This window comes from Catharus ustulatus, chromosome 4 (assembly GCF_009819885.2).
Source record: "Catharus ustulatus isolate bCatUst1 chromosome 4, bCatUst1.pri.v2, whole genome shotgun sequence".
Lineage (NCBI taxonomy): Eukaryota > Metazoa > Chordata > Aves > Passeriformes > Turdidae > Catharus > Catharus ustulatus.
Genome location: NC_046224.1, coordinates 72,881,279 through 72,906,974, shown reverse-complemented (window position 1 = coordinate 72,906,974; position 25,696 = coordinate 72,881,279). Strand labels below are relative to the sequence as shown.

General features: G+C 38.8%; 1 protein-coding gene across 1 annotated transcript in view; it reads left to right on the top strand.

Moving 5' to 3' along the window:
• The window catches only part of PLEKHA5 (pleckstrin homology domain containing A5), a 149,283-nt gene that overhangs the window by 62,079 nt on the left and 61,508 nt on the right, over positions 1 to 25,696 (top strand). The window contains 2 exon segments of the mRNA XM_042779230.1: positions 24,423 to 24,506; positions 25,431 to 25,551. Of these exon segments, the coding sequence (XP_042635164.1) occupies positions 24,423 to 24,506; positions 25,431 to 25,551 (205 nt within the window).

Below are 25,696 nucleotides of genomic sequence, written 5' to 3'. Positions count from 1 at the left end.
TTTCGTAAATATAATGGCTTGTATAGGGGAAAAAAATCAGTGAAGGATGTGGGGTGGAGGGGAACCTTTGTATGTGTATCACTTGAGCTGCCTGCTAACTGTGTTTTCAATTATTAAAATCTTTCGGACAGTGAAGGCTCAGTCTTTTTCCATTGACATTGTATTCTAAATAAGAGATTTTACTACTGCTGACAATTGCACATACTCATTTGGTGTGCCAGATGGAGAGCCTGTGACAATTTTAGGCTGAGGGCTGTGTCTAAAAACCTTGTCAGCATTCTGCATCAGATCTTGGCCTATTTTAGACAGTTTGCTACAATCTGATATTGCCATTTATTAGTTCCCTTTTTTTATAAAGTGGAGGAAGGAGTGGTACTAATGTTTCACAAGCATGAGCTAAATTTACTTTTCCAAGTGAAAAAGAAAAGGTACACCAGTACTCACTTAAAATAATTGGCTCTGATGTCAGCTATGTCTAATTGAGTCTGAGATTTTATGGAAAAGTAAAGAAGGCATTATTAGTTCTTTCTATATGTGTCCACTGTAAGTTGTGAAATGGGTTTGTTGAAGTGAAAACCAAAAATATTTGGGATTTTGTTATTTTTAAAAACTTTGGCTTTTTTTGTACCAAGAGAGTGGAAATAAAGAGTTGGCTAAGTCCTTCCTGAATGAGCTGAAAATTGTCTACTTTTTCTATGCACTTTCTAAATACAGTCCTGTGAATTTTGGCACTTTTTTTGCCATGAATATACTAGATAATTGCAATTTAGTAGTGAAAAGGTATTTATTGGGAATATCTGCCTATGAAAAATTAGCAAATTTATCTGTTATTTTTGTAGATCAGAATTTCTATACCCCTTAAGAACACGAGGAAAAGGGGAAAAGCAAAAAGAAAAAAAAATACAGGAATTATACATAAGATTGAATTTTTTCAATGTGTTTTCAGTACAACATCACTTTCCTTATGTTTATGCATGCTTCCATGTTTTAAAATGTTTTCAGGATACTCAGTCTTAGGCACATTTCAGTGCTGTGGTAAGCAGGCAGTGGTTTAGTATTTAAACATGTCAATGACTATAAGAAATCTGGAATTGCTTTGTGCTTTCCTTAAGCTAATCTGAGTTTTATGGACGCATATACCATACAGTGACTTCGTTTTTTTCTAATCAAAACTTGATGCTCTTCCAAAATATGACCTATGGGGGAAAAAGAAGGGGGATGTTTATTGTTATGTACTTCAGGCCACTTTGAAGGGACTTGTGTGCAATTCTTATCCTGCCCAAAAACCTCAAATATCAAAAGGTATCCATGTTTTATACTTCCTTGTTTTTATGGAAATTATTAACTTAATCAGCATTTCAGTATTTTCAGTCTTTAAAGTTTCTTTCCAAATTTGGCTGTGTTTATATTTCAGATGGTCACTTTGCCTCTTTTGCCATAATATATATAATAATGTGGACAGGAAATTATACAGGTATCATAACATAACCATTTTGGTAGAAAGTCTTGTCATTTCCATGAACATTAGCATATGGGAAACTGAATAAAAACCTTTTAGTCAGTGAAAATGTGTTTGGTGACAGCACTGAGTAACATCTTTAGTGGAAGGACCTGCCAAGTTTTCATGGAACAGCATTGGCTGTGGAGCCTTGAGGTCCCTTTCAGTGTAATCCATTATTAAGAGAAAAACAAAACCAGCAAAATGGCTTTGTTGCATTGTTTTAAACGGGCAGTTCTTAAATGGACAAGATGTGTTCAGCATATGATGGAGATTGTGGAGGGGGAAAATGCACTGAGAAACAAGAAATACCACAAGGTTTTCAGAGTTGTCATTAAAATACAGGATATCAATACAAGTATTAACAACTTTGCTCAATAGAAATTTGTCTGATACGAGACATTGGGTACAATGGGAAATCTATGGGGTTTTTTTGGGGGGTTTTGGTTGTTTTTTTGGTTTTTTTTTGTTTTTGTGGGGTTTTTTTGTTGTGTTTTTTTTTTTTTTTTTTTTTTTTTTTTTTTTTTTTTTTTTTTCTTTACTGTTCTGAGAAATAGGATGATTTTATTTTTTTTCCCTCCTGGAGAAAATAGCCCAAGCCATCAAGGTTGTCATAGCAGAGAAGGAAAGGCATGACTTGAACAACTCCAGTTTTGGTAAAGCCATCTGTTTCAGCCGACTCTGCCCCCTGCATTTGTTCTCTCTGTTAGCAAAGACAAGACAGATATCCTTAGTAGCCCTCAGGCTGTCACAAGAATTCTTGGGTGCTGCCTCTGATGGCGTCTCCACGTACAGTGTGGTTCTGGCCATTCTGTGTTTCCTGCTGAATTTAATTTCTAAGCTACCTAAATGATCAGAATAGGTTGAGAATGTTCCCCACAACCCTCCATGGCAGCATTAGCATCTCAGAGCTGTATTTAGCTGTTTTAGTGGTGGGGGGAGTGTTTTCTATCCTGGCAGTAGGAATTGGGAATGGAAACAGAGGTTTATGTAAGCAGATCACAGGGGAAGGCTGGTGAAGCAGAAAACCAAGCCCAAGGGCACAGCCCTGCTGCAATTAGCTTGATGAGGACTGTCAGTCACATACCTGAGGCACTGAGATGCTGTCAGTGCACAGCTGCACCTAGCTCCAGAGCCAGCAAAGCCAAACAGCCCCAGAGGAGCTTCTTGCTCCTGAAACTGCACTGCTTTCCATACCTGAGCTGCTAGCTTTGTGTTATTCCATTTAGAAATTCCAGTGGATTCGCAGTCCAGGCTGTTCTGGTGTCTTCCACAGAGAGTTTAAGGTCCTGAATTCATCAGCACAGGGCCCTGAGCACCCAGATGTTCTTGTCTTGTTGTGTCCTGTAATAACTCACATCCACAGATTAGATTCAGATTGATAATTTCATCCATTGGATGCAATTTCATATTTCATTACCTTGTCTGTGTTAAAACCAAGTAAGAGCAGTTTCAACTTTGTTAAGACAGGACTATTAAAATGTATTAATCAGTGTGGCACTTCAATAGAATTAGATTTATTTAATTTCTTCATTTTATGTTATAGTGACGCGTCTAGTGGAGCAGCGATGTGTCATTTTCTGACAACTGTGTTGAAGTGGCATTGAGAGTCTCTGCATTCCCCTCCTCCATTTTCATGCAGAAATTTATGAGAACTTCTGCTGCACCTGTGTAAAGCTGGAACAAAGTCAGAGAACTATGTGGACACAGCAGTCAGGGGAAGAGCAGCTCAGAGATGTCAGGGTCAGTGCAGTGTGAGTGCACGGGGTGTGACCATACCTCAGTGTGTTCCTCCAGCCACTGCTTTACACTCACCACAACCATGGTGTAGTTTCTCTAACACTTCTGGACTTTCTGATCCAGAAAGCTCTTTAGCTTCCCAGGCTCAATTTTTTGTGTCTTGTTACCTCCTTAGTTTTATATAAAAGATTAAATGAAAACGGTACTGCTGAGTCCTTGAAAAATACTAGAAGACAAATATTTTAATAGTTTTTAAATGTTTCCAGCTGGTTCCCCGCAAAGCTCTGATATCCCTGTGGCATTGAGGAAAAGTTTACAATTTGAACACTGAGCACTGGACCGTTTTTCTCTGAATAGCATTTCAGTGTCTGCAAAAAAAGTGTACACTGTCTTTACTTTTAATTTGAGGGACCTCATTCACACATCAGTAGCATTCTTACTGATAAAAATGTAGACTCTGTGACTGGTGAATATACTTCCACTTCTTTACAGCTTTCTCATATCATATGAAAATAGAAGAAACATTTTTAATTGTGGAATTACAGTAATAAGAAATAATTATCAGTAAGACCCTGGTGCTCTTTATCTAGAAAATAAATTATTTGAAGACAGTAGATTCCTTTGATGATTCTGTTGACGTCACAGTCCTTGCTCTAGAGGCAGAAGTTAAAATTTACAGGTTTAAAGTTATAACTTTGGCATGTCATCTATGTTAGAAAAAGCTTTCCTAGTGTGTAGAATAGAGAAACTTATCACTTCTAAGTACATGTTTTTTTTCAGAGTGTAGCAAGTCCTTTAGACATTGAAGCTGGTTACCAGTAATTCTGTTTCTGTCAAAACATGAATTTAATGTTATAATTATTGAATTTAATTGTTATAATTATTGGGGGGAATGTGTCTTTTCTAGCTCAAGTAGTGAATATTTGATATCCTGATTATTTTTTGAGATATCAAAATGACTGACCTAACCTGACTGGAATGTACTTATAGAAACCATGCCAGTGAAGCTAAGCAGCCACTGTGCACTGGTATGAATATTTGCAAAATCATTAAGAGGCAGTGGAGAAAAATCCTTAGAAAGCTGCTTCTTAATCCTATCTTCTTAATCCTCATGGAAAGTCTGCAAAATACATTTGAAATACAAGCATGGAAAGGAAATTCAGAAAGCTGTTAGGTCTTAAAATTCATTAACTCAGTGGTTTTAAACCACATGATTCTCTTGACCACTTCAGCCAATCCCATTGATTTAGCACTTTCCTTTTTAGGAAGAGAAAAAAAAGAAGAATATAGAATGAAAGTCTTGCTCCCCTCTGTTGGATTATAGAAGTTATTTACGTGCAGTTTAAACCTTATTAACTGCAACATTGTTTGGGGCTTCACTAACCTATTAGACAACTTTCACTTTGTGTAAATATTGCACATTTAAAAGTATTTAAAAGTATTTAAAAGTAGCACAGCCTATAGGTGTTTTTCAATACCTATGTTGGAAAGCTTTTGGGCTGCATAAAACCTCATGTAAATTTTAGAATTAGGTTTTAGGGTAACTTAATAATAAAGTTGTGTTTGTGTGCAATGGGTTCAGTTTGGACTGATGAGATTTAGTGAGTTATTTTCTTACATACAGTGTTTAAAGTCTTGTGTTAATATTTTGGCTCTTCAAATGTGGGTTCAGTGTCTCACCTTAGTGCATGAAATTAAAAAAAGAAACAAAACCTTGGGGTTCTTATCATTCCTTAGTGCAGGTAGCTGGTAAGTAATGACAGGTGCTACTAATGTAAGCCAAACAATTTAAAATAAGGTCATTTTGCAGTCAGTCTTTGAATATAGAAGAGTGTTTACTGTATGCAAGATATATATCCTCAAAATTCAGTCTGAATTATTTCTTAAATACTCATTTGGTTCATCGGTCAGGAAATAGTACAGTAATTTCACGACCATAAGGCGTACCGGACTATAAGGCGCACCGGACTATAAGGCGCACATTTTTTTGGCCACAAAGATCCGTACCGCGCGCAACAAAGTAACTGTTAATTAACGGAATCCCATGATCGTGGAGTTTACTGGCAGGTGCTCAATTTGCAAACATTTTTCACAGATTGGCATAGCCTTTAAATGCAGCCCCAAGCGCCTTCCCCGTGTGCAGGCCCCGGCACTCCCACCCGTCCCCGGTGCCAGCTGGCGAGGGGCTCGGCGCTGCTGCGGCTCGCAGCTTCTGCGGCAGCCCGCTCCCTCCCTCCCCGCGCTGCTCCGGCAGCCCCGTGCAGCTCTGGGAGCCCCACATCCCCCTGGCACTCCGGGAGCTTCACGCTGCCCCAGCGCTCCGGGTGCCCCGTGCCGCACCAGGAGCCCGACGCTCCCCCTGCACTCTGGGAACTGTGTGCTGCTCTGAGAGGCCCACGCCCCCCCCGGGCTTTTCCCCACGCCGCCACAGCCCCGATGCCGCCACCAGGCAGGCTCTGCTCAGCTCGGGACTGTTGTGGGCTCGCACTTCTCGTTTCCCCCGCGCCGGGGTTGGGGCCGGCGGCAGCTCCCTCCCTAACCGCGTGGCTCCTGCTGACCGTGGCCGTCCGCTCCTGCCCCCCTCGCGACTCGGCGCTCCTGCACCACCGCCCCCCCATTGCGGCTCGCACTTCGGGGTTGGCAAATTTCGCAACTTTGTCCATTATATAAGGCGCACTGGGCTATGAGGCGCGCTTCCGGGTTCGGGGAAAAATTTTAGTCAAAGGGATGTTCCTTATAGTCGTGAAATTACTGTATTCTTATTATGCTCACTTTCTTAAAAGCTTTTTGAAGCTCAAGAGAAGGAAAACATTAGAAGGCTGATAAGAATAGGCAGTAATGTCTTCATGGCAACAGCTTTCTGTAACTGTTTTTAAACAGAATATGGCTACTAATACTTGTATCAAAAATACTTTTATTTTTAAAGGGTTTTTTTTTTTATTTCCTTTATCATAACCCAAGAAAACTGCTTTAGGATTATAGAATAATTTCAAATGTTTCCATTATCAACTACTTAATAAATTCCAAAAGCTTTTGTTGCACAAATCAAGATAAATGCTGGGTTAGACTGTTTTTTGTAGAACAAAAGTCCTTTTCATACTGGAAATTTTGGGTTTGAAGAACCTCTGAGAACAGTGCTGTCTGGGTGTGTGATGCTGCTTCAGTGGCCTCCTGGTGGATTATATTGGGATTTTTGCCACTGGGGGGAGCAGAAGACTGTCACAGGCTTCAGGGGATGGATTAAGTGTCTGCCTTCCATCTCCGAAAATTCAGCCTTTAATGATGAGTTGTGGGTCCTCCATGTCTGGCACATGCTTGGAAATATTTTACAGTGAATAAAATCTCTAGATAATCAGGTTTTGTCTAATGGCAATTCCTGCAGCATGAGAGTGCAGCTTGCTTTAATAAAAGATGCTGTAGCTGAGAAATGTGTATATGTTTTTAAAATTAATGCATACTTTAGCCAAACACTTGCTTTAATCCAGGTCTTTCAGCAGTAAATCTAAAAATGCAGTTCCCTTCCTCTGAAAGCATTGGGAAGGAGGAAACATTCACTTTGTTTCTTTTCATTTTCAATGAGTAGAATCAAAGGCTGTCTATGAACTGTAAACATGTTATTCTAGAATGGCTACAACTCTAAATGCTGAGTGGTTATTCCCAAGCTCATTTAAGGTTCTCTGTCAGTGTCTTGATGTGTCCTTGTGATTGGGTTAAAAAAAAACCAAAACCCATGGGCTGTTCAGCCTTGCTTTGCTTGCTAAGGTTGCTGGACTGGTGATGTTCATGCTGCTTGCAGTTTCCATTACATGTCTTTACCTTCTTTGATGTTTGGGACATTCCAGTTGCAAGCCAAGGTTGGGCTTTCCCTTTGGGAAAACTTGTTCTGTCTGTGCTGTCAACAGCCAGTCAAAATTCCTGCTTTAAAATTCATTATCATTTCTGTTCATGGTGTATGGAGCTTAAAATGTGAGCAGAGCAAACTTAAAGAAATGTTTGGGTAATAACACCCGAGTGCTCCCAGTGGTGGGTTTGCAGCAGGGTTGTGGGTGCAGCAGAGGTATCTATGGCAGCTCCCATAGATCCTGAAGCATTCCAGAAACCTGGACATGATGTGTTTCTTATGGGGTCATTTGTTGTTCCACCTCTTCTTTTGTTTTGACAGATATGAGCTGCCTTAAGGCCCTTAGCCCTCCTAGGTTGCTGTTAGTTGGGTTTTTTTAATATGATATTTACTTTAAAATTATTTTTTTTTACTGGTGCTTGAAACAGCTATGGATTCTTATTCTAAGAACATAAACAGCTGATGGTGCTGAGTGAGCTGACAGATGTCACCACAAGAGTGATTTTTGTCAACATGGATAACCCTGATGACAGGAGAAATACAAACATTACTGTATTCAAAGAAAAAAAAAAAGGTAAGAAAGAGAATCCAGGGAACTAAACACTGGTCAGCTTCACCTCTTTCCCTGAGAACACTAAAGAGCAAGTTCTCATTTAAACTCTTTCTAGCCATGTGAAAGACTGCAAGGTAATTTGAAACAGCCAGCATGGTTGAATCAAGGAAAAAAAATCTTTCCTGATCAACCTGGCTGCCTCCTATAGTGGCTGCCTCTGCAGGTGAGGGGAAAGCAGTGGAAACCACCTGAATTCAGCAAGGCTTTTGAGGGGTCTTCATGTGCTGCTTTTGTGTCTCTGAGTGTGGGGGAGTGTGGAAATGGCCTGGGGTCAGGCAGGATGTGCTGTGATGGGGATGGAGGTCAACTGTGGGGAAAATGGTGGTTATTCCATTTGTTGCTTTGGAATATCTCTTTGGAATAATCTGTCACATCAGTATGGGAGAGACAGGCAAACATGAGTGAGTCCAGCAGTAGCAGGCTGCAGGGCATCTGATGTGCTAGAAGAAACTGCAACCTTTCATTAACTACATGGACTTCATAAATGAGGCAGACTCTCTTCAGAACTGTAAAAAGAGCAATGGTCATGAACTGCAATAAAGCACATTCTAACAGATGAAAATAATAATAGTAAAAACCCCATGCCTCTTGAGTACAGAATGACTCCGTGTATTTCTTGAAGATTTTTGGAACTCAGCTGGACGAGGGCCTTTGCAATCTGATCTTGCATTGGATTTGCCTCTGAGCATGAGGTTGGACTTGATGAGCACCAAGAGTCCTGACCATCTGACATTTTTCTGTGAGCCTCCTTCCTGTGTGACATCATTTTTACCTAAGGTTTTTGCATATTGTAGCATTTACACTGGCTGTCCATAAGGCACCCTGTTGAACTAATCAAAAGCCTGTTCCCTGAATCACATGTCTAAAGACTTTAGTGAAAAAATTTAGTAAAGATCTTAGTCATGAGATGTGAACACCAACCCCTAAATTCTGTGGAAAATACAGGTAAGATTGCCATGTGGTTATCTTACCTATGTGCCCAGGGCAATTTTATTTTCCCTTGCTTCTTTGGCTCAATTATGTTATTTTGTCTTTGTATTGGTTTGGCTGAAAACACCAAATTTTAATTGTTGAAAATAGCAAATTGTGTTAAGTGGAACAGTCCATACTCTCCAGTTCAACAGGGACAAAGTGTGTCCTGTTGTCCTACTCTGATTTAGACTGCTAGGATTTGTCTTAGCTGTCTTACATTTTTAAGAAGTAAAGTCCTTTGTTGGAAATTATGGTGCTTGAGCATGACTGCAATCTCAGTTTGAAGGCCTTGAGGAATACCTGTTTTTTAAATTAAATTGAAAATCTGACAAAACCATAAAGTTGATGTAATTAAATATTAAGATTTTCAAAATCAGCCTTTGCATTCTACTAAACCACCGTGTCTCAAAGCTGGCAGCTCTTTGCTCTTCTGACTGCTTTGTTCTTTGTCTTCCAGTGTCATGTGCTAATGCTTCATCAAATCTTAACACTGAATTCAGGGCTGGAGGCTATTAATGAAATTTAGATTCTTCTGGAAATAGCACAGCTCTTGTAAAGAGAGGCTTTAATGCCACAGAACTAACAGGAGATTAATTACTTCTATAAAACTTATCATATGCTATCAAAAAAAGGAGGAGAAGATTGCTGACTTGATTTCAAGCAGTGGATCAGTATTGTAGATTAAATGTGCCAAGCAAGAAGAGGAGGCACTGTCTCTAATATTGACCACTTAACACATGATGGTAAAACTCTTGTATTTTCCAACTCATTTCTGCATTGTTAATATTTGGCTCAAGGCTCTTTTTTTTTTTTTTTTTTTTTAAACAGCATTCCACATGTTTTGCACTCCAGATTTTTGCTATTCTGAGTGTGGCAGGTGAGATTTGTTTCAAAACAGGTGACTTTGCTTGGGGGTTCAACCCTGGTGGGTTTTGAAGGCAGCTCCTTTGTGGCTCTGTGGTTTGCTGATCTCACCATGAGCTCTGGGCAGCCTTGGGCCTGGGCAGGAGTGTACTGGGCACTGCCCCAGCCCTGCCTTTGGCTGCTTCTCTTTAACGTCTTCCTTTCCATGGCATCTTGGGCTGGGCATTTATTTGTTTGCAGTTCCTTCTGCCCCGCAGCTTCTGCTTTTGATGCTGCTCACACTGAGAGCTGAGGAGTGACTCAGGAACCCCATTTTGAGCCTTTTTTGACTGCCTGCCACTTTTGGGGTATTTTCCCAGTCCTTGTTCTTTCCTATCAGAAGAATGTTTCCTGTTGTTTTAACTTGAGTTGCCATTTCTTCACTTTGAAGGCCTCTGTGTTCCCTCCAGTTTGTTACTTTATGCGTTCCTTAGAAATTCTCATCTTGCACATTGGGATAATTTTTTTTTTAAGTAGCGATTTATCTGGTGAATTTACATCTTTTTTTTTTTTTTTTTCTGTGAGACTTGTCTCTTTGCAGCTCCCATATTTTCCCTAACAAATGTACAAAAATCCAAGTTTTCTCTGTGCAGAAAGGCTTGCACTGCCCTTGGTGCAGTGACTGAAGGTGGTGCTTGCCCACACGGTGCCCCTGTGGTTTAGGGTTTTAATGTGAAACATCTGTGCTCTAGTCTAAAATTTGGGATTTTATAGAAGATCCCAGCCATCCCTTCAACTGCAACTCTGCTTTTTACTCATGCAAAAGTGGATTTTATGCACCAAATAATTTATTCATGTTCTTCATCTCCTTCTTGCTTTATGTTTTTCAAGTTGAGTATTGGTCCCTGTAGAGTGTCCTTCCTTGTATAGGAATTTCCTGCACTGCCTGATGTGATCTTTTTTTCCTTTCTGGGGTGTTCTTCACAGTGAAGATTTATTTATGCTGCATTAGAAGTTTAGATACATCTATTTCAGTATTGCAAGTTCCTGATTGTAGTACACAAGCATTATGTTTTCACTCATTATTATTTTTTTCTTTTCATTTAAGGAAAGGAAAAAAATACAAAGAAAAACTTTCCAAATGGAATTGGGCATTTACTTGCTGAGGATTGAGTTTCCATTGTGGGGCAAACCTTGGGGCAGAAAGAAGTCAACAAAAAGGAGAAAGGTGACCAGGCTGAGAGCCACCCTGCCAGGGCAAGAACTTCTCAGCTGAATTAGCTGGAGTTCTGTAGACACATGCCCAGTGCTGTGGTGCCAGTCTTTGCTCTTCCCCTTCATCCCGTGAAGTGTTTTCTGACTTTTGCTGCCAGAAGGAAAATCTTTGCAGGTTAGAGATAATTAGTGGAGCATGTTTAGATAATATCTGGGGTCTTTTTTGTGTTTTGTGATTTTTTTTGTTGTTGTTTTTTTTTTCCTTTTTGCACTTTTTCTGACTGTAATAGTTTGTCTAAGCTCGTGATAAGCAGCTAAAATCTGTAAAATTATCTCCTGCTGGAACTCAATCCTGCTGTTAAACGTTTTGTTTTCCATCGTGTGGAGGATGAGATTTTATTGGTAGGAGAGAGTCAGTAGTTTGGAGCTGCAGGAACATTTCAGGAATAAGTGACATCACTCTGGTATCAGCTTTCTCAGAGTCTAGCAATCCTGACAGCTGAGTTGCTTTTCCTCTGGGTCAGGATTGTGCAGCACTCACTGGGAAACAGCTTTCAAGAGAAGAGGTCGTCACTCACATCCTCATGTGTTCTCTTGTTTGTGTGTCAAGCTTGTGGTAAAGAATTAATATCTCTGGAGACTGGTGAGTAATTCTTATATATTTTAATGACTGTTTTTCCTCCCACTTTGGAAAAAAATACCTTTTTTTTTTAGATTTTTTAAATCCAGCATTCAATAACTCACAATATATGCAAAGCAGAATACAACTTTTTTTAGCAAGTTGAGATTTTAAATAGAAATCTAATTGTAGGTAGAAGTTGTGTTTATTGCTTGCTGTAACTGTGTCTAACTTCCAAGATTTTTATTTAGACATGCTCTCTGCTGAATCTGTCGTAGAGATTGAATGTAGCAGGAATTTGAGCTTTTTTTAATTAGTTGCAATGCTGAATGGGAAAAACAGACAAATTTTCAAATAGACACTTGAGAGGTACCTGATTTAACACACAGCTCATATGGCAATGTTACTGGATGCCAGGTTTCAAATGTGATTTTGGGGGTTGTAGATGATTGTGGATGGCACAAAACAGAAAACTAGGTACATTTCCAACCAGCGTGTGTATCTGTGTGTATATCACCTGCAGAGCTGGGTGTTTATTTCTGTAGGGATGTCATATTGAGCTGCAAAATCTGTTAGTGTAAAAATTCTTTGGAAAAAAAACCCAACCAACCAATAAAACAGTGTCTGGTTGTAGCTTAGGATTTAAATAACTGAAAAGCACTTCAGTTTCCACTTAAAGGTAATTGTTCTTTCATCATAGGAAAAATACAAAATATATGTCTTCTTTTCTCTTCCCTGGAAGTTAAAAGTCTAATTGTGGAAGTGCTGCAGTCCTGTGACATTTGGAAATCTTGTCAGATTCCAGTTTTGTAAAGGTTTTTATTTTCTATAGCTGGAAAATCGCAGCACACTTCTCTGGGTGGGATTTAGCAAGGGAAGCCCAGGGTTTTGCTGTGTCACTTTGGTTTTGTTTTCTTTTGGTGTTCCTTTAATGATGACAAGTCTTGATGGATGAATACATGCAAAAATGTCTTCTTCATCTGTTTGAAGGTTCTGGGGAGTAGTGCAACTCATCTCAGTAAAAGTTAGGTATTGATTTTCATCAGGAAAGAATTCCAGACTGAATTTGGATGGTCTGAATCAGAGCTGTGGGTGGCTACGTGGATGTAATACATCAACTTCCAGAAACCTGTGCTCAGGGTAATTCCATTAATGCATCAGCTGGCAATTCCTGTGGCACAGTGGTGTGGTGATGAGGCACTGCAGATGCAGAATTGATGTAATATTTATGATTTACGTGATTTGGAGGATGTCTATTAGCACTGAAGTTCCTTTGGATCTCTGACTCTTCATGTAGGTGGTTTGGCTCCCAACCCAGAACTGAAAACAATGAGCTGTAGGAAACGCTTTTTAAATTCTCTTGTCGTCAATAGAAGAACTATTTTCTGTGTCATTATAGTTCCCAAATAAATTCTAATGTTGAATTTAGATAAATGTTAATGTTAGTGAGATGTTTATCTTACCTACTTGGTGCCTTTTTTTAAACTTTATTGATGAGTTAAATTTTAATGCAAGTTTTTTCACTGGCTTGTTTTGTTGAGTTTTTTTAGTGTGATTTGGCTTAGCCGTAATAGGTTTTTATAGGCAGTTATATCAACTGTCTTTAAAGATGTGCTTTTTGATATATTGAATGTATTTTTAGATGGAAATAAATGCAGAGGCAATGCACAAAAATGAAGTACTGGTAGCATTTTAGGTTTGGAATTGTGTAGATTGAACAGCACAAATAGCTGTTTGCTGTTCTGTTAACAGGAATTTAGAATTGTGCATAAACTTCTAATTTGCTGCTTGTGCAGCTCTACTCTTACATTACTCAGTTAAGCATATAATAATGTGCTCAAATTCTTTCCCGAAAAGCAAAGGGAATGGAATGAGGTTCCTTTCTTAAATGTAGGTCTAGAAATGCTTACTGCACATGTTAACTCACTCATGGTTGCTACTATGAAACTTTCTGGGTTTGCTGGTTAGCTACATGGAGCCATAGTGTGGTGATAGCTGCAATTTTCCAGTTCCTTTTTCCAACCCATAGAAGTGACATTCTAGCTCATAAGTTTCCCATTTTCTTGCAAGATTTGGTTGGGAGTTTATTGGTTTTGGGGGGTTTTTGGGGGGTTTTTTGTTTTTGTTTTTTGTTGGTTTTTTTCTTTAAGGAGAAAAGGATGCAGTTAAATATGAACAAGTTTTTTTAAACCTTACAGTATATCTTTGTGTGGCTACTTAATATAAGCTGGAAGAGGAATATATTGATGTATTTATAGCTGTGTGTCACTGAGCTACATGATTGAAAGAAACTTTTGCCTTTGCTTCAGGTGTATCAGTCTGCCTGTTTTACTGGGGAAAGAGGGTTACATGTGGTTCTGCTATTGAAACTCCTGTTTTACCTGAATCATATGATCCCTGCTGGAACACCAGGTGTGAACACTCAGTGTGATCTGCAGTTTCTCTTACCTAGCCATAGGAACTTTTTTTTTGGCAGTAAACAAGTGAAAACTGTCATGCAGACAAAAATTTTCAAAAGCTTCAAGTGTGGTGTTTGCTTTGGGAGGTGGAGAGATGAAGGGACAAATTTCTGATTTCACCTGAGCAGTGAAGTGGTTTAGAGCCATGATCACGGAACAAATTCTTTACCTCAAAATACCTGCCTAATGAGGAAAAATATGAACAACACTCAGGGCATGGCACTACTGCTTGTTCATACTTGCTTTTGGGGAAGCTGATGAATTTATTGCTGGAACTTAACATTTTATTTGCTTTTATAACATACATACTATGAAATCAAGCTTTTAACTTGGCATTAAATCATTAAAAACTTTAGTTGTGGGGCAATGCCAGTCATTTCAGGGTTGGAACTCTCCAAGAAAAAGTGAAAATAAATTTTATCTGAAGTTGTTCGACCAATATGTGTTTTGGCTTATGCATTTTCTGTTCCTTGAAAAAGTGAAGCAGGCTTCCTCTGTTAAAATTAATTTCTTTATGAGATCCAAATGGCTTAAGAGGAGGATAATATTCAAAAGTACCTTCAAAGGCTCTGTCTTTTTTATTGTGATGTCCCCTATTAAAGAATAACATTGTTGTCCATACAGCTCTAGCCAGTAGCCAGCTCTAGGGATTTCATTGCCACCTTCATCAGAGCAGGATGCACAAAACCAGGATAAAAAACTCCTGGTGAGGAGTTAAACACAGGAGTGATTCCTGTTCCATGGGCTATGTGGTGCCAGGAATCTGGCTTTAAAGCAAATAAATACTGGTATTTTCAACCAGGAATTACCAGGGGTGTTGTTTGGGTTTTTTTTTCGTCTTTGTAAATTCTAAAGTACCTGCTGGCCATAAATACATCTCAAAACTTGGCATGCTTTGGAAAGGGAGTCCCTGCACCCATGTAGAGGCTGGATCCCCATAAAGAATGCAAGGAAATTCATTTGGCACACCAGAAGAAAACCATTCAGAATGTCAGAAGGTACGTAACAAGTGGAACTGTATTGAGTAGCTGGAGATCTGTAAAAATTCTGCATAGTTACTTTATAGATCTGGAACATCTCTAAAGTTGCTGATTCTGCAAAGAGTCTGTAAGGTGAGAGATACTGTAAAAACATATTCCTTTACAAATCCTCTGTTTTATGGTCTTGAAATGTAGCCTAAAATCTGCTTTTCTGATACAGTGTGTAATCCAGAAAGAAAACAAAACAAAAATGAGGGAAGGAGTTTTCACTTCTGGGTTTCATGTGAATATTCCCTGCCTTGCAAATCTCTTCCTTATGTTCATCTTTTCTACTGGTAAGAGGAGAATTGAGTGATACTCCATATGGCAAACATCAGTTAATTTGATGTCTTTGGATACAATTTTACTAGTCCTTTCCAAAGCCAGATTCAACATGAGAGAAACTTTAAAAAGTTCCTAAAGAAGTCGATAAAGCATTATGTTCCCACGCACTGCAGAGGGTGCTTTGCTCTGGGGTTTTCTTTGCCATTTTAAAATCACAAGAAATGACTGATGTTGAGTGTGATGTCTGCCAATGTTTTTGTGTCCCTGACCCCTTGCTCTGACAGAAATGAACTGTTTTTCATCTCACAGGAGGTGTTTCTCAATGAGCTGAGTCTTCACCAGGATATTTTTCATTGCCATGTGGTTGCACTCTTAGAAATGTCAGGTACAGATGAGCCACTCTCACACTAAAAACATGGTATTTTCCTGCTTGAGGCTGGAGATGATCTTACACAGTAGTCAGCTGTTGCCAAAAAAGGCAGTTCCATGTCACTTTATTGTACCCTGAGCTTGGAGAAACACCTGAGAAGGAAAAACAGCTCCCAGATCCTGACTGTTACATGGATTTAAGGAAGAAAAGTTTGGCAAGTCTTTGGAAGCATCATGTCTGTACAAGAGGTGTTGTCCTGAATTGTCTCTGCTGCTGCAGTTTACCCTTGGCAGGAACAGCCTGCTGTCCCGTTAGCTGAAGCAGCACAGGTCTTTATTAATGAACATTATTTGTTATTTCCCTTGTATTGTGAGATCAGGGTACAGTTGTGAGAGCCAGGATGTTAAAACCAGAGGACTAGTGAATTATAGTGATTTTTGCTGGGTGTTTTTCCTGCAGAGCTGTCAGATGTGCTGACAGTTCACTTTGTAAATAAGCTGTAGTTGTTTCTCTGCATTCATGAAGTAAAAGGATAATGCAGATCAATCTGTGTAGGTGTTGAAATCCAAGATGTGAAAATACAAGGGGAGGCAGCCAAGAAATACTTGTGTCAAATGGAAATTTGTGAACTCGCAGAGCCCAGGGTTTGGTTTTGTGGGACCAGCAGGCATCACAGTGATTGACAGTGTGCACATAGGCAGTGGGAGGCAGACGTAAATCAGATGGTTTCTAAAATTTCAGCTGGTAAATTGAGCGATGAGCTATCCTGGTTTTCTTGTGGTGCTTTACTTTGGCCAAGTAACCTTTTAAAACACCTGACTGCACCTATGAAGCACATTCTAAAAAGTAAGTCTGGGGGTTTAATGTAGTGTATTAACGATAACACTTTAAAGAATTAATTTGTGTTTACCCATTATACAGATTTTTTTCTTTATTTAAAAAGGCCAAATTACTTTAATTAGAGAGAAAGTGTTACTCTTCATCTACTCCGCTTCCTTACCTGATAGTGAGTATTGGTGCTGCTGCCTCTTCAACCATCTGTCTAAATTGTGGTTTTTGTTTATTTTATAAAAAACTTGGCATTGAGATGAGAAGAAGTAAAACATTACTTAAGGAAATAGGATTTAATCTTTTAGTGTATTTAGGTTGACTTGCCTTTTTTTTTTTTTGCTATTTGTTAGGTAGACTGGTTCTAAAAATCAATTAATTTTCTCAAAATTACTTTTATTGTGGATTATTTGTATATAGATTGGTTTTCCAAGTTTCCCCACAAGTCTGATTGGTGTCCACACCTCTGAATTAAAATACATTATATGTGCACCAGGATTGTTAGTCTGATTTAGGAGCAAATGAACATTAGGTGTGGATGTTTCAAAAAAACATTGTAGGGTCTGTTTTAAAGGATGTGAGAGGTCAGAGAAAACCCTGAGATAATTTCTCATCTACTTGTGATGTTAAGCAAATCCCAAACCAATTTTATTTGTTGCTAATGTTTTACTCTTTTGGAGACTTGCAGAACAACTTGCTGCTGTTCTTCTAAGGCAATAATATTATTATTTTTCTGAAGCGATCAGCTCCTGAGGCTTCACCCAGAGAGAAAGGAGAGCTGGGACCTTGGAGATGACAAGGGACACGTTCAGTGTTCCAGTTCAGTGCCACACTGCGTGCCCCATGTGTCTCTGGGCTTGAACTTTACGTCACAGGCAATGAATATTTTTAATAGACTTTGTACTCTTTTGTCTAAGATGAATGCTGGCCCACACATGCTGTAAGCTTCAATTAATTATCCTCTGGGGTATTTGCATATGCTCTGTCAGTGGACCACCAAGATTATTCAATTAAATCCTCACAATGGCTTTAAGAAGGCCAATGATTAAAGTCTTAGTGATGACTGTTCATTTATAAAATAATTGTTTTTATAAATTTCAGCCTCAATGCTTATTTCTTACAAAATGTGATTTATTGGGAGAGACAGCTGGAAATACAGGATATCGGAATAGTTGCCACAATTACAGCTGATAGACAAGTGGGTGCACGAACATTTCAGCTTTCTTCTGTCAGATTGCTAAAAGAAAGATTTCCAATCATTTCCCAGGTGACAATGGCTTAGCAGAATTTTGCTAGACCTTTTTTCTCTCTCAGCAGATTTAGGAAGGCTCTACTTATGCCCTGATGTATCCTGATAAAAGTGCTGGATAAGCATGGACTTCTTTTAAAACTTCTGCTGAGTTACTAATAGGAATGTGGTTTTATTTAGTAGAAGTGGCTGTTTACCAGAGGTGTGACTGCATGGTGACAGTGCCAACTCCCAGGTATCTGAAGGGATGGAGAAATGGAAGTTGTGTAGCTGTCTGCAGGCAGTGTAATGTTGTGACACTTCTGGATAACCTTGTTTAAGATCATTAAAGGATGGGTGTGATTTACATAATCTTAAGGAAACACCAAGCTTAAAAAAACCAAAGCAACCCACCATTCATACAAAAAAAAATCCCATAAAGCAAACCAACCTGATTAATGATAAATACTTCCAGGTAAGAGAAAAATACAAATGCCAATGCCAGCAAAGGTAAAAAACTTGAGATAAATAAGGTATTTAACTCCTGTTAGTGAATACTGGTTTTTTGATCCCAGTGTGTTTAAAGAAATTTGCAGAGCAGCACTGTAGTTCTACCAAATGTCTGTTGAAATTCTGCTGTTGAATTTGAGGTAGTAACTCACTGAAATTATACATATTTTTCTGGTTTTAGCTATCTCTTGGATTTGTAATTCAATAAATTCAGGAGCCTTACTTTTTTGTAGTTCTGTAGGAGGAGTTTGAACAAATGCACAACTGTTTCCACATCAATTGGTATTAAACAACCTAAATATTCTGCATTCACTTTTCTTATAAGTATCTTTAGTGGGTTTTTTTAAATATAATTATTGAAAAACATGTTCAAATTAGTGCGAAGAATTGCTGTTGGAGTTGCTTTCTCTTGTACAATATCACTAATTTTCATAGGGTGAAATGGAAGCATAAGTCAGAACTGCCTTTTGAATTGAACAGTAAAAGTTGGTATGTAGCCATGAAATCATTTGCTAAAAGTTTTTACTGGTTTTGATGCTTGTAGTTGCAGAGGGGGTGACTAAGAGAACTGAATTTCTCGGATCTACTTGGTGTGATGAATTTCTTCTGGTAGTGTTGTACAGTTGTGCTCATGCAATCAATGTTGATTTGTCCCTTGTAAATTCAGGTCAGGTTTATTTCTTGTTCTGAAAACCTCTAATATTGTACACATGTAAGAAAATACCAATTAGTGGTTTGCAATTAACCCATATTAATGAAATGTCCCAATTTATTGGTGTGCTAATCTGAGTGGTCTAACTCCAACAGCAAAGACAGATTGTCTTTGTTTTGGAACAGAATTGTTTGTTTGTTTGTTTTTTGGTTGGTTTTTGTTTTGGGGAGATTTTTGTTTGTTTGGGGGTTTTTTTAGGTTGGTTGTTTTTTGTTGTTTTTATATTTGTTGGGGTTTTTTTAAATTTAATGTGGCTTTTTGTTGCCCTCTCTACAAGTTAGCTTTTACTACTTCTACTCTCTGTACCTCTTCAGGAGAGGCTCCTGCATCAGAAAAGCGAGATTTTGGAAATAGCAAACAGTGTGTTAGTCATTTTTAATACAGGCTAATAATCACAGAATTTAAAATGTTCTTCATCTGCAGTGCTACTATCAGGGTACTGTATTAGACTCTGTGCCCAGGGTTTCATAGGCAATGATATGTTATATAAATTGATCTCACAAATTACCACAATGGCTTTTGAGTCTCAATATTTTACAAATTCCCAGATATATTACCTACAGAATGAGAGACACCTCCCACAAAGTTCTGAGAACCCTGGAAACTGTAACTTTTTCTGACAATGGAGTATTTATTAGAAAGAGGAGTCTTTTATTAAAACCTTCTCAATCTGTAACAGAGTACATGGTATTTTAGCAAGTATTTCATCCTAGCATTTTGAAAGAGGTTTTTTTGTAATGTTTGCTAACATAAAGTTAGTTTTACACTGGAAATAAATCATAAGAGCATGTTAATCATATCTGCTCAAGTGAGAAAAGGCTGTTTGCACGGGGATATGAATGTGAGTTTGGAATGGTCCCATTGAGAGGAAGGTTTGTAATTTTGGGGCAGCAGTGCTTAATCATTTGGAAAATAAAAATAACTGAAAAGCTGGAGTATGTACAGTAATGTCCAGATGCTTTTCACCACAGCAACAGCACAGATAGCAAAGCTGCTATCACTGTAACTTGTCTCTCCCCCCCTTTTTTTGGGACTCCCTGATGCTCAGGTACCATGCTCAGGTGTTCCCCCATGGAGCTGTACAGCCCCATTTCAAAACCTTAGTTGGAAAAAGGCTCCTAATTCTAGGGTATGATAGCACTGGCAAGAAAGTGCTTGCATTTGCTGTTTGCTGTAAAATGTGGCATTACAGATTTAGTAAAATAGAGGTGTCAGTATAGCCACAGACCACATCCTTGCTTGCAGTTCTGTAGGAACTGCATTTACTGAAATTTGTTCCAAGTTGAGACAACTCTCTGTTAGGTTACTGCATTTATTGCCATTAGAAATGAGACAATCTTATGCCACAAAGCAAGCTCCCAAGGCAGAAATTGCTGATTTGATTCACCCCCACTCCCCCTGTCCTGGTGAGGAATGACAAGCTGCACAGAAGCCAAACAAAACTGGCCTAGACTTGTCTTAGGTTTGTTTCCAGTTGAACCTTGCCTTGAAATATCTGTGCAAAAATTCATCATTAATGCAGAGAGAATGACTTTATTGCTCTGGTAATCTTGGTCTTCTTGCCTTGTTTGTCATCTTGTAAAGTGTTTTTTCCTGACAAATGCATAAAACTGCTTCTCATAAGAAATATCTCTGAGTATATTTGTGATGTATAGGGATTGAGTAATACATAATAGAGATCAGATTGCCAGTCTGTAAATCTTAAGACATAGACTAAATGTTAGGAAGCAGATAGTTGATGTAGCATTCTTTTGAGATATGTCCTTCAGTGCTCATTTGTCAAAGGGAGCAGTGTTTCTAAATTAAAGATGTGGAGGCCTCCTAAAAGTTGTGTCCTGGTTTGTGATGCTGTTTGTGTTCAGCCTTTGCTTTGATGGCCACATTGACAACGAGCAAATGGGAAGCACTGAGGAACACATAAATAAAGGCTACAAAGAAAGGGCATGAGAGAAGCTTTGAAGTGGCATCTAGTTTTAATTTGAGTGGGAGAAAACCAGATGTGTCTTTGCGAGTTCTGGCCCCAGCTTTTTTTCTTTTTTTCTTTTTTTTTTTGAGAGGACAGGGAACTCAACCAAATCACTCAATGGAGAGACCCCAAACCAACAGTTTCCACCCTGGTACTTTGATCTTTGTGGCCACTTTTGAGTGAACTGCTCTGTTCCAGAGGAAGAACAGTCTAACCCTTCATTTCAGCTGTGTGCATCATCCTGCCCAACTGGATTATAGATCTGCTTTTCCCATTCCAACTGCAGTTTTATAGCGTAATTTCCTATGCAACATACTGACAAAGATGATAGCAATTTCAAAATAGCAAAATGATCAGAATTTCAGTTTGGCTGGCTTTTGTAATGTGTGTTAGAACAAAACACTGGTACACAGCATTTTGGGTCAGCAGTCCTGTAAACACAAGATAGAATGAAAACAAAGAAACCTGTTTGTGTAGGACTTGCATTGGCTCACTCTGCACCTGGAATGATGTGCTTAGCTGCTGCTTACAGATAGAACAACATCTCTGAATGATATATTTGAGGGATTTTTTTTTTTCTTTTTCAGTAGTCCTTGGATTGCTTGGATTGTATTAAGCCAACAAAAAGATTGCTGTTGACTGTACATTTAGTGAGTGGATTAAAACTACACAACAAGGTTTTTTTGGACATGTCTAGAAAATAAGTGAAAAAATCCTGTCTTCTAAAGAGATTAGGAGTCTCAAAGAATGGAAGGGAGAAAGAGAGTAGATAAGAAGGCAAATAACATGAGTCAAATTCAAGGTTGCTGTCGTTTCTAACCTGAACAGGATAAATCCTTTTGCTCTGAGGGCTTGTCCATGTGCCAGAACTAAGCTACCTTATAAATGATACCAAAGCTTGCAGTTTTCAGAGGAAAGGATTGGAACGGAGAGGTTTGAAAATCCTGGAGAAAGGGGGTCAAGTTAAATTGGTGCTGTTAGGTTGGTATCAGTTATCTTGCACTGAGATATCTGATTATATATCTGTCATGTATCTAATCAGATGTCTAATCACGTGAGGCTAGTTTGGTGTGGTTAGGTTGTGTGTTTTCCTAATTATTGCTGGTTTGATTTAGTTTGCTTTGATTCTTTTATGGCAGATATAAAATCACTGCTGGAATCATAAACAGAATATTATCTTGATACTGCAAGAACTATTTTTTATTTTGCATTGAAATGCTTATCTCATATCATCTTAGTGTAGATTTCTGGATCACAGACATTCCAGTAGCACATATTAATAAGGAATAGTTTGTGCTACTTACCAAGTTGAAGAATATGGTCATGAATTGTAATGAAACACACAAGGAATTTTCTTCAGTCTTTGTCTTTATTGTTTAGCATGCCATTATTACAGATTCTGAAATAGTAAGGGTCAACTATGGCCTTCAGTATAAGTGCAGAAGACTTTGAGTGTGGTTATTCTGTATTCTCAAAACATGGTGAAAGCTGGAAGGAGAAGAGGCTGTATCTCTGCATAAGTGAAAAGTAGCACACTGGCTTCTAGCTGGCTGTGTCAAAATGAATCACTCTCTTACCACATACAAAAGTACAGACACACAAATATGCAGAGTTGAACTCTGAATTACACATTGGACTTGATATAAAGTTGAAATTAGAGTTCTCAGTTTAAAAAAAATAGATTTTTGCTTTATTTCCCTTGAGATTTATTTATAAATACAATATATAGATATAGATTGTTGTAGTATAATAAATGAAATTCTAAATGTGTGTGTGTATCCAGAAATGTATGGATAACTGAACAGCTGTCTAAACTGGATGTTGATTGTGAATATCAAAGCTTGAATAAAACTCTCTGTACTCAGCAAAGAGGAGTTTAAAACAAATGCCTTAACCTGCTGTTATGTGGGAGGGTTGTAACAATAATTATCAAGCTTCACTACACCTTGTGCAAGTATTTTGAGGAGCCTTGTCAAAATATCAGCTAAATTACTGCCAAAAATGCAGTAATTAGATGAGTAATGAGAAAAGTTTTCAGATGGAAGTATTTAAAATCTATTCATCCAGTTAGACATATTTACAGTCATCACTCTTAGTTGCACAAGCTGAATTTGCAGTGTTCCCCCATGAGATTTCACTTGTGTCTCAGTGGAGGGGAAGAAAAGCCAAAGTTCTGTACAATCCACAGGAGCAGGGTTCATGTCTGTGATGTTTGCTGCCTTTTTCATGGGATCTCAACTGCCTCCTGTGCATCTCAACATCTGTGTGACTAGTGAGGAAAAAACTGCGCTTTGTTCCAGGTTTTCTTGGTGGTTTTGGAACTCTAACTTGATAGATGACTCAAACCTGAAGCAAAGTATTCTTGAATATTGTTTCCTGTGCTCTCCTCTCTCGCTTTTTCATCCTCTCCCTTCCTCCTCTCCTGGTTTTGTGTGGCTTCCCAGTTCTTGTATCACCAGTGAGGTGCATCACACCAAACATGGCATGTGCCTCCTCTCAGGTGCACCTGAGCATTTCTGGTCCCTGAGCAGGAGTCCTGATCCAGTTATTTCCACATGGATGGATGTCACCTGCCAGTCACCTGCCAAGGTTTAATGGGAACAAGAAGGGAACGTTTTGGGCAGCTCATTCCAAAGGTTTTTTTTGGGTTTTGTTTTTTTTCACTTCGGTGTGAGAGTTTCTGAAATGGCAGAGAGGGAAAAAAAGGGGGGATTTTGGAAGGGAAGAAAAAGAGGACTCACAAAAGAAAAAAAACAAACCAAAAAACAAACAAACCAAAGAAACCTGGGTGCTTCCTCAGGGATGTTTGGATGTTTTGAATCCAAATTCTCTTGGGTCTGGGCTGCTTTCCTTGGGAGGCATTGTATACCCACAGCAATTAGGGATGGCACAGACTGTCCTCAGTGTCTCTTTCCTGTCTCCTCATTGTCACTGATCCATGTCTGCACACCAGCTCCTTCAGGGGCTAAACTTAGAAAGCTGTTGAAGTCAGAGCAGAGATCAAGTGCTGGCCCTTGCCTGCTCATCAGTCCAGCTCTGTAACACAGTCTCTCCATTTAGGCATTAGCAGCTTTCTGAAATCCCAGTGGAGGAAGTGCAAAGAATTGGGCTGCCTTTCTAATCTTGCACTCCAGGTTTATGAAGGGTGATCCATTCATTCACCATGAAAGTAATGTGCATTTTTTTTAAATTAAGCTTTTGTTTGGAGGCCACTTTTATAATGCTCTATAATTGCAAACTGTTATGATCCAGTGGAGAATATTAAGATAGTCTTGTTAAATTCAGGTTGTTTTTAGAAGCAGGAAGGGTGGAAAGCATGACATTGATGAGATGAGCAGCTCTGGGCAGTGTCCCACTGCTCAGCCACTCTCACAGGGCTTTTCCTCACATCCAGGTGGCACTGGGCACGTTTCAGTCTGTGTCCCTTGCCCTGCCCTGGGCACCACTGAAGAGAGCCTTGGCCAGTATTTTCCAAGTACTAATGAAGATTCTTCAACACTAGTTCTCTCCTTTTTTTAGTGTATGTATATATATATATATATGTAAGGCATTTGTGAGTCGGTAAACTTAGGTTTTTATATGCCATAATGAAATATTCTTAATTGTTTTCACTGAAATGATACATCTGATGTACTGGACATACATAATTGAGCTGGAAAATCAGAATTTATTGCCTAATACTTTTCTTTCTGTCTCTTTCACAGTCATAATGAACGAAAAGTAACCTGCAAACATCCAGTGACAGGACAGCCATCGCAGGACAACTGTATTTTTGTTGTGAATGAGCAGTAAGTGCCTTCTTTTTCACTCTATAAAACACAGGCTTTAAAGCCCACTAATAATGAAGGAAGATTCAGTGATAACTAGTGCCAATATTATTTTTTTCCAAGTTAGATGAACGTGTAGATAGTTTAAATTACTTGAAAGTATTGATAAATATTTTATGCTAATTTTTAAGATATAAACCATAGCTCAAATTAGTTGTATGATAGAAATGCATCACAGTAATGCACTGTATGAATTTCCTTTTGTCACTTGAGTTATTCTGTAGTTTTAGTAAACTACCTAGATATTATATAACAATCAAATAAACTTCCAGAAAGGGATAGATTTGATAATCACTGAGGGACAATCACAAGCTGTTAATCTATCATGTTTTGCCTGACAGCTTCTCCTCAGTCGATTATTTCCTTGACCACTTCCTGAATCAGCGGATAATGACTGGGATTTGCTTCTTTGCATTAGTTTTGTAGAACACACAGCAATACAAGAAGGTCTGCATGGAACTCACAGCTGATCTCAGGATTTTTGGGTTCTGGGTGTCCTACTCACCTCCATTGCTGCTGCACATCACACAGTGGCTCAAGTGAAAACCACCAGAACTGGCCAAATTTCAACCAAGTGGGGCAAAGCCAGAGGGGGCCTTTGGAAAGCATTTCTTCCCATTTCCATCCCACACTCATTCCTGTCTTTTTCCCTCCCACCAACACCTTGTGCTAATACAGAAATTCTATTTTTAAGCAACATCTGAAAATTCATCTATAATACATTGGAGTTTAAAACATGGTGCAGGTAACTCTGCAATGAAGTGTGAATTGCTTTCAAACTGGAAAAGTAGGACATAGGCTGTACAAGGCCACATCTAGGGGTGCTTTCTATTAGCAGTCTGCACACACAGCATGTTCCAGTGCTATTACATATTCTATTTTCAGGACTGCTGCAGCAATGTCATCTGAAGACAAGAAGGAGCGACCAGTAAGCATGATATGTGAAGCAACTAACTATAATCTGGCATCAGATTATGCTGCTCATCCAATGAGCCCTGTGGGCAGAGTAAGTCTTTATGTGCAAATCAATTAGAGCTAAAATAACCCAGTTATTCCACAAGGTACTAGACAGTGCTATGTGTTAGTATTCTACTGAAAAAGAGAAACAAAGCTTTTGTATTTTTCAGGGCACATGACTCCCTCCACATTTA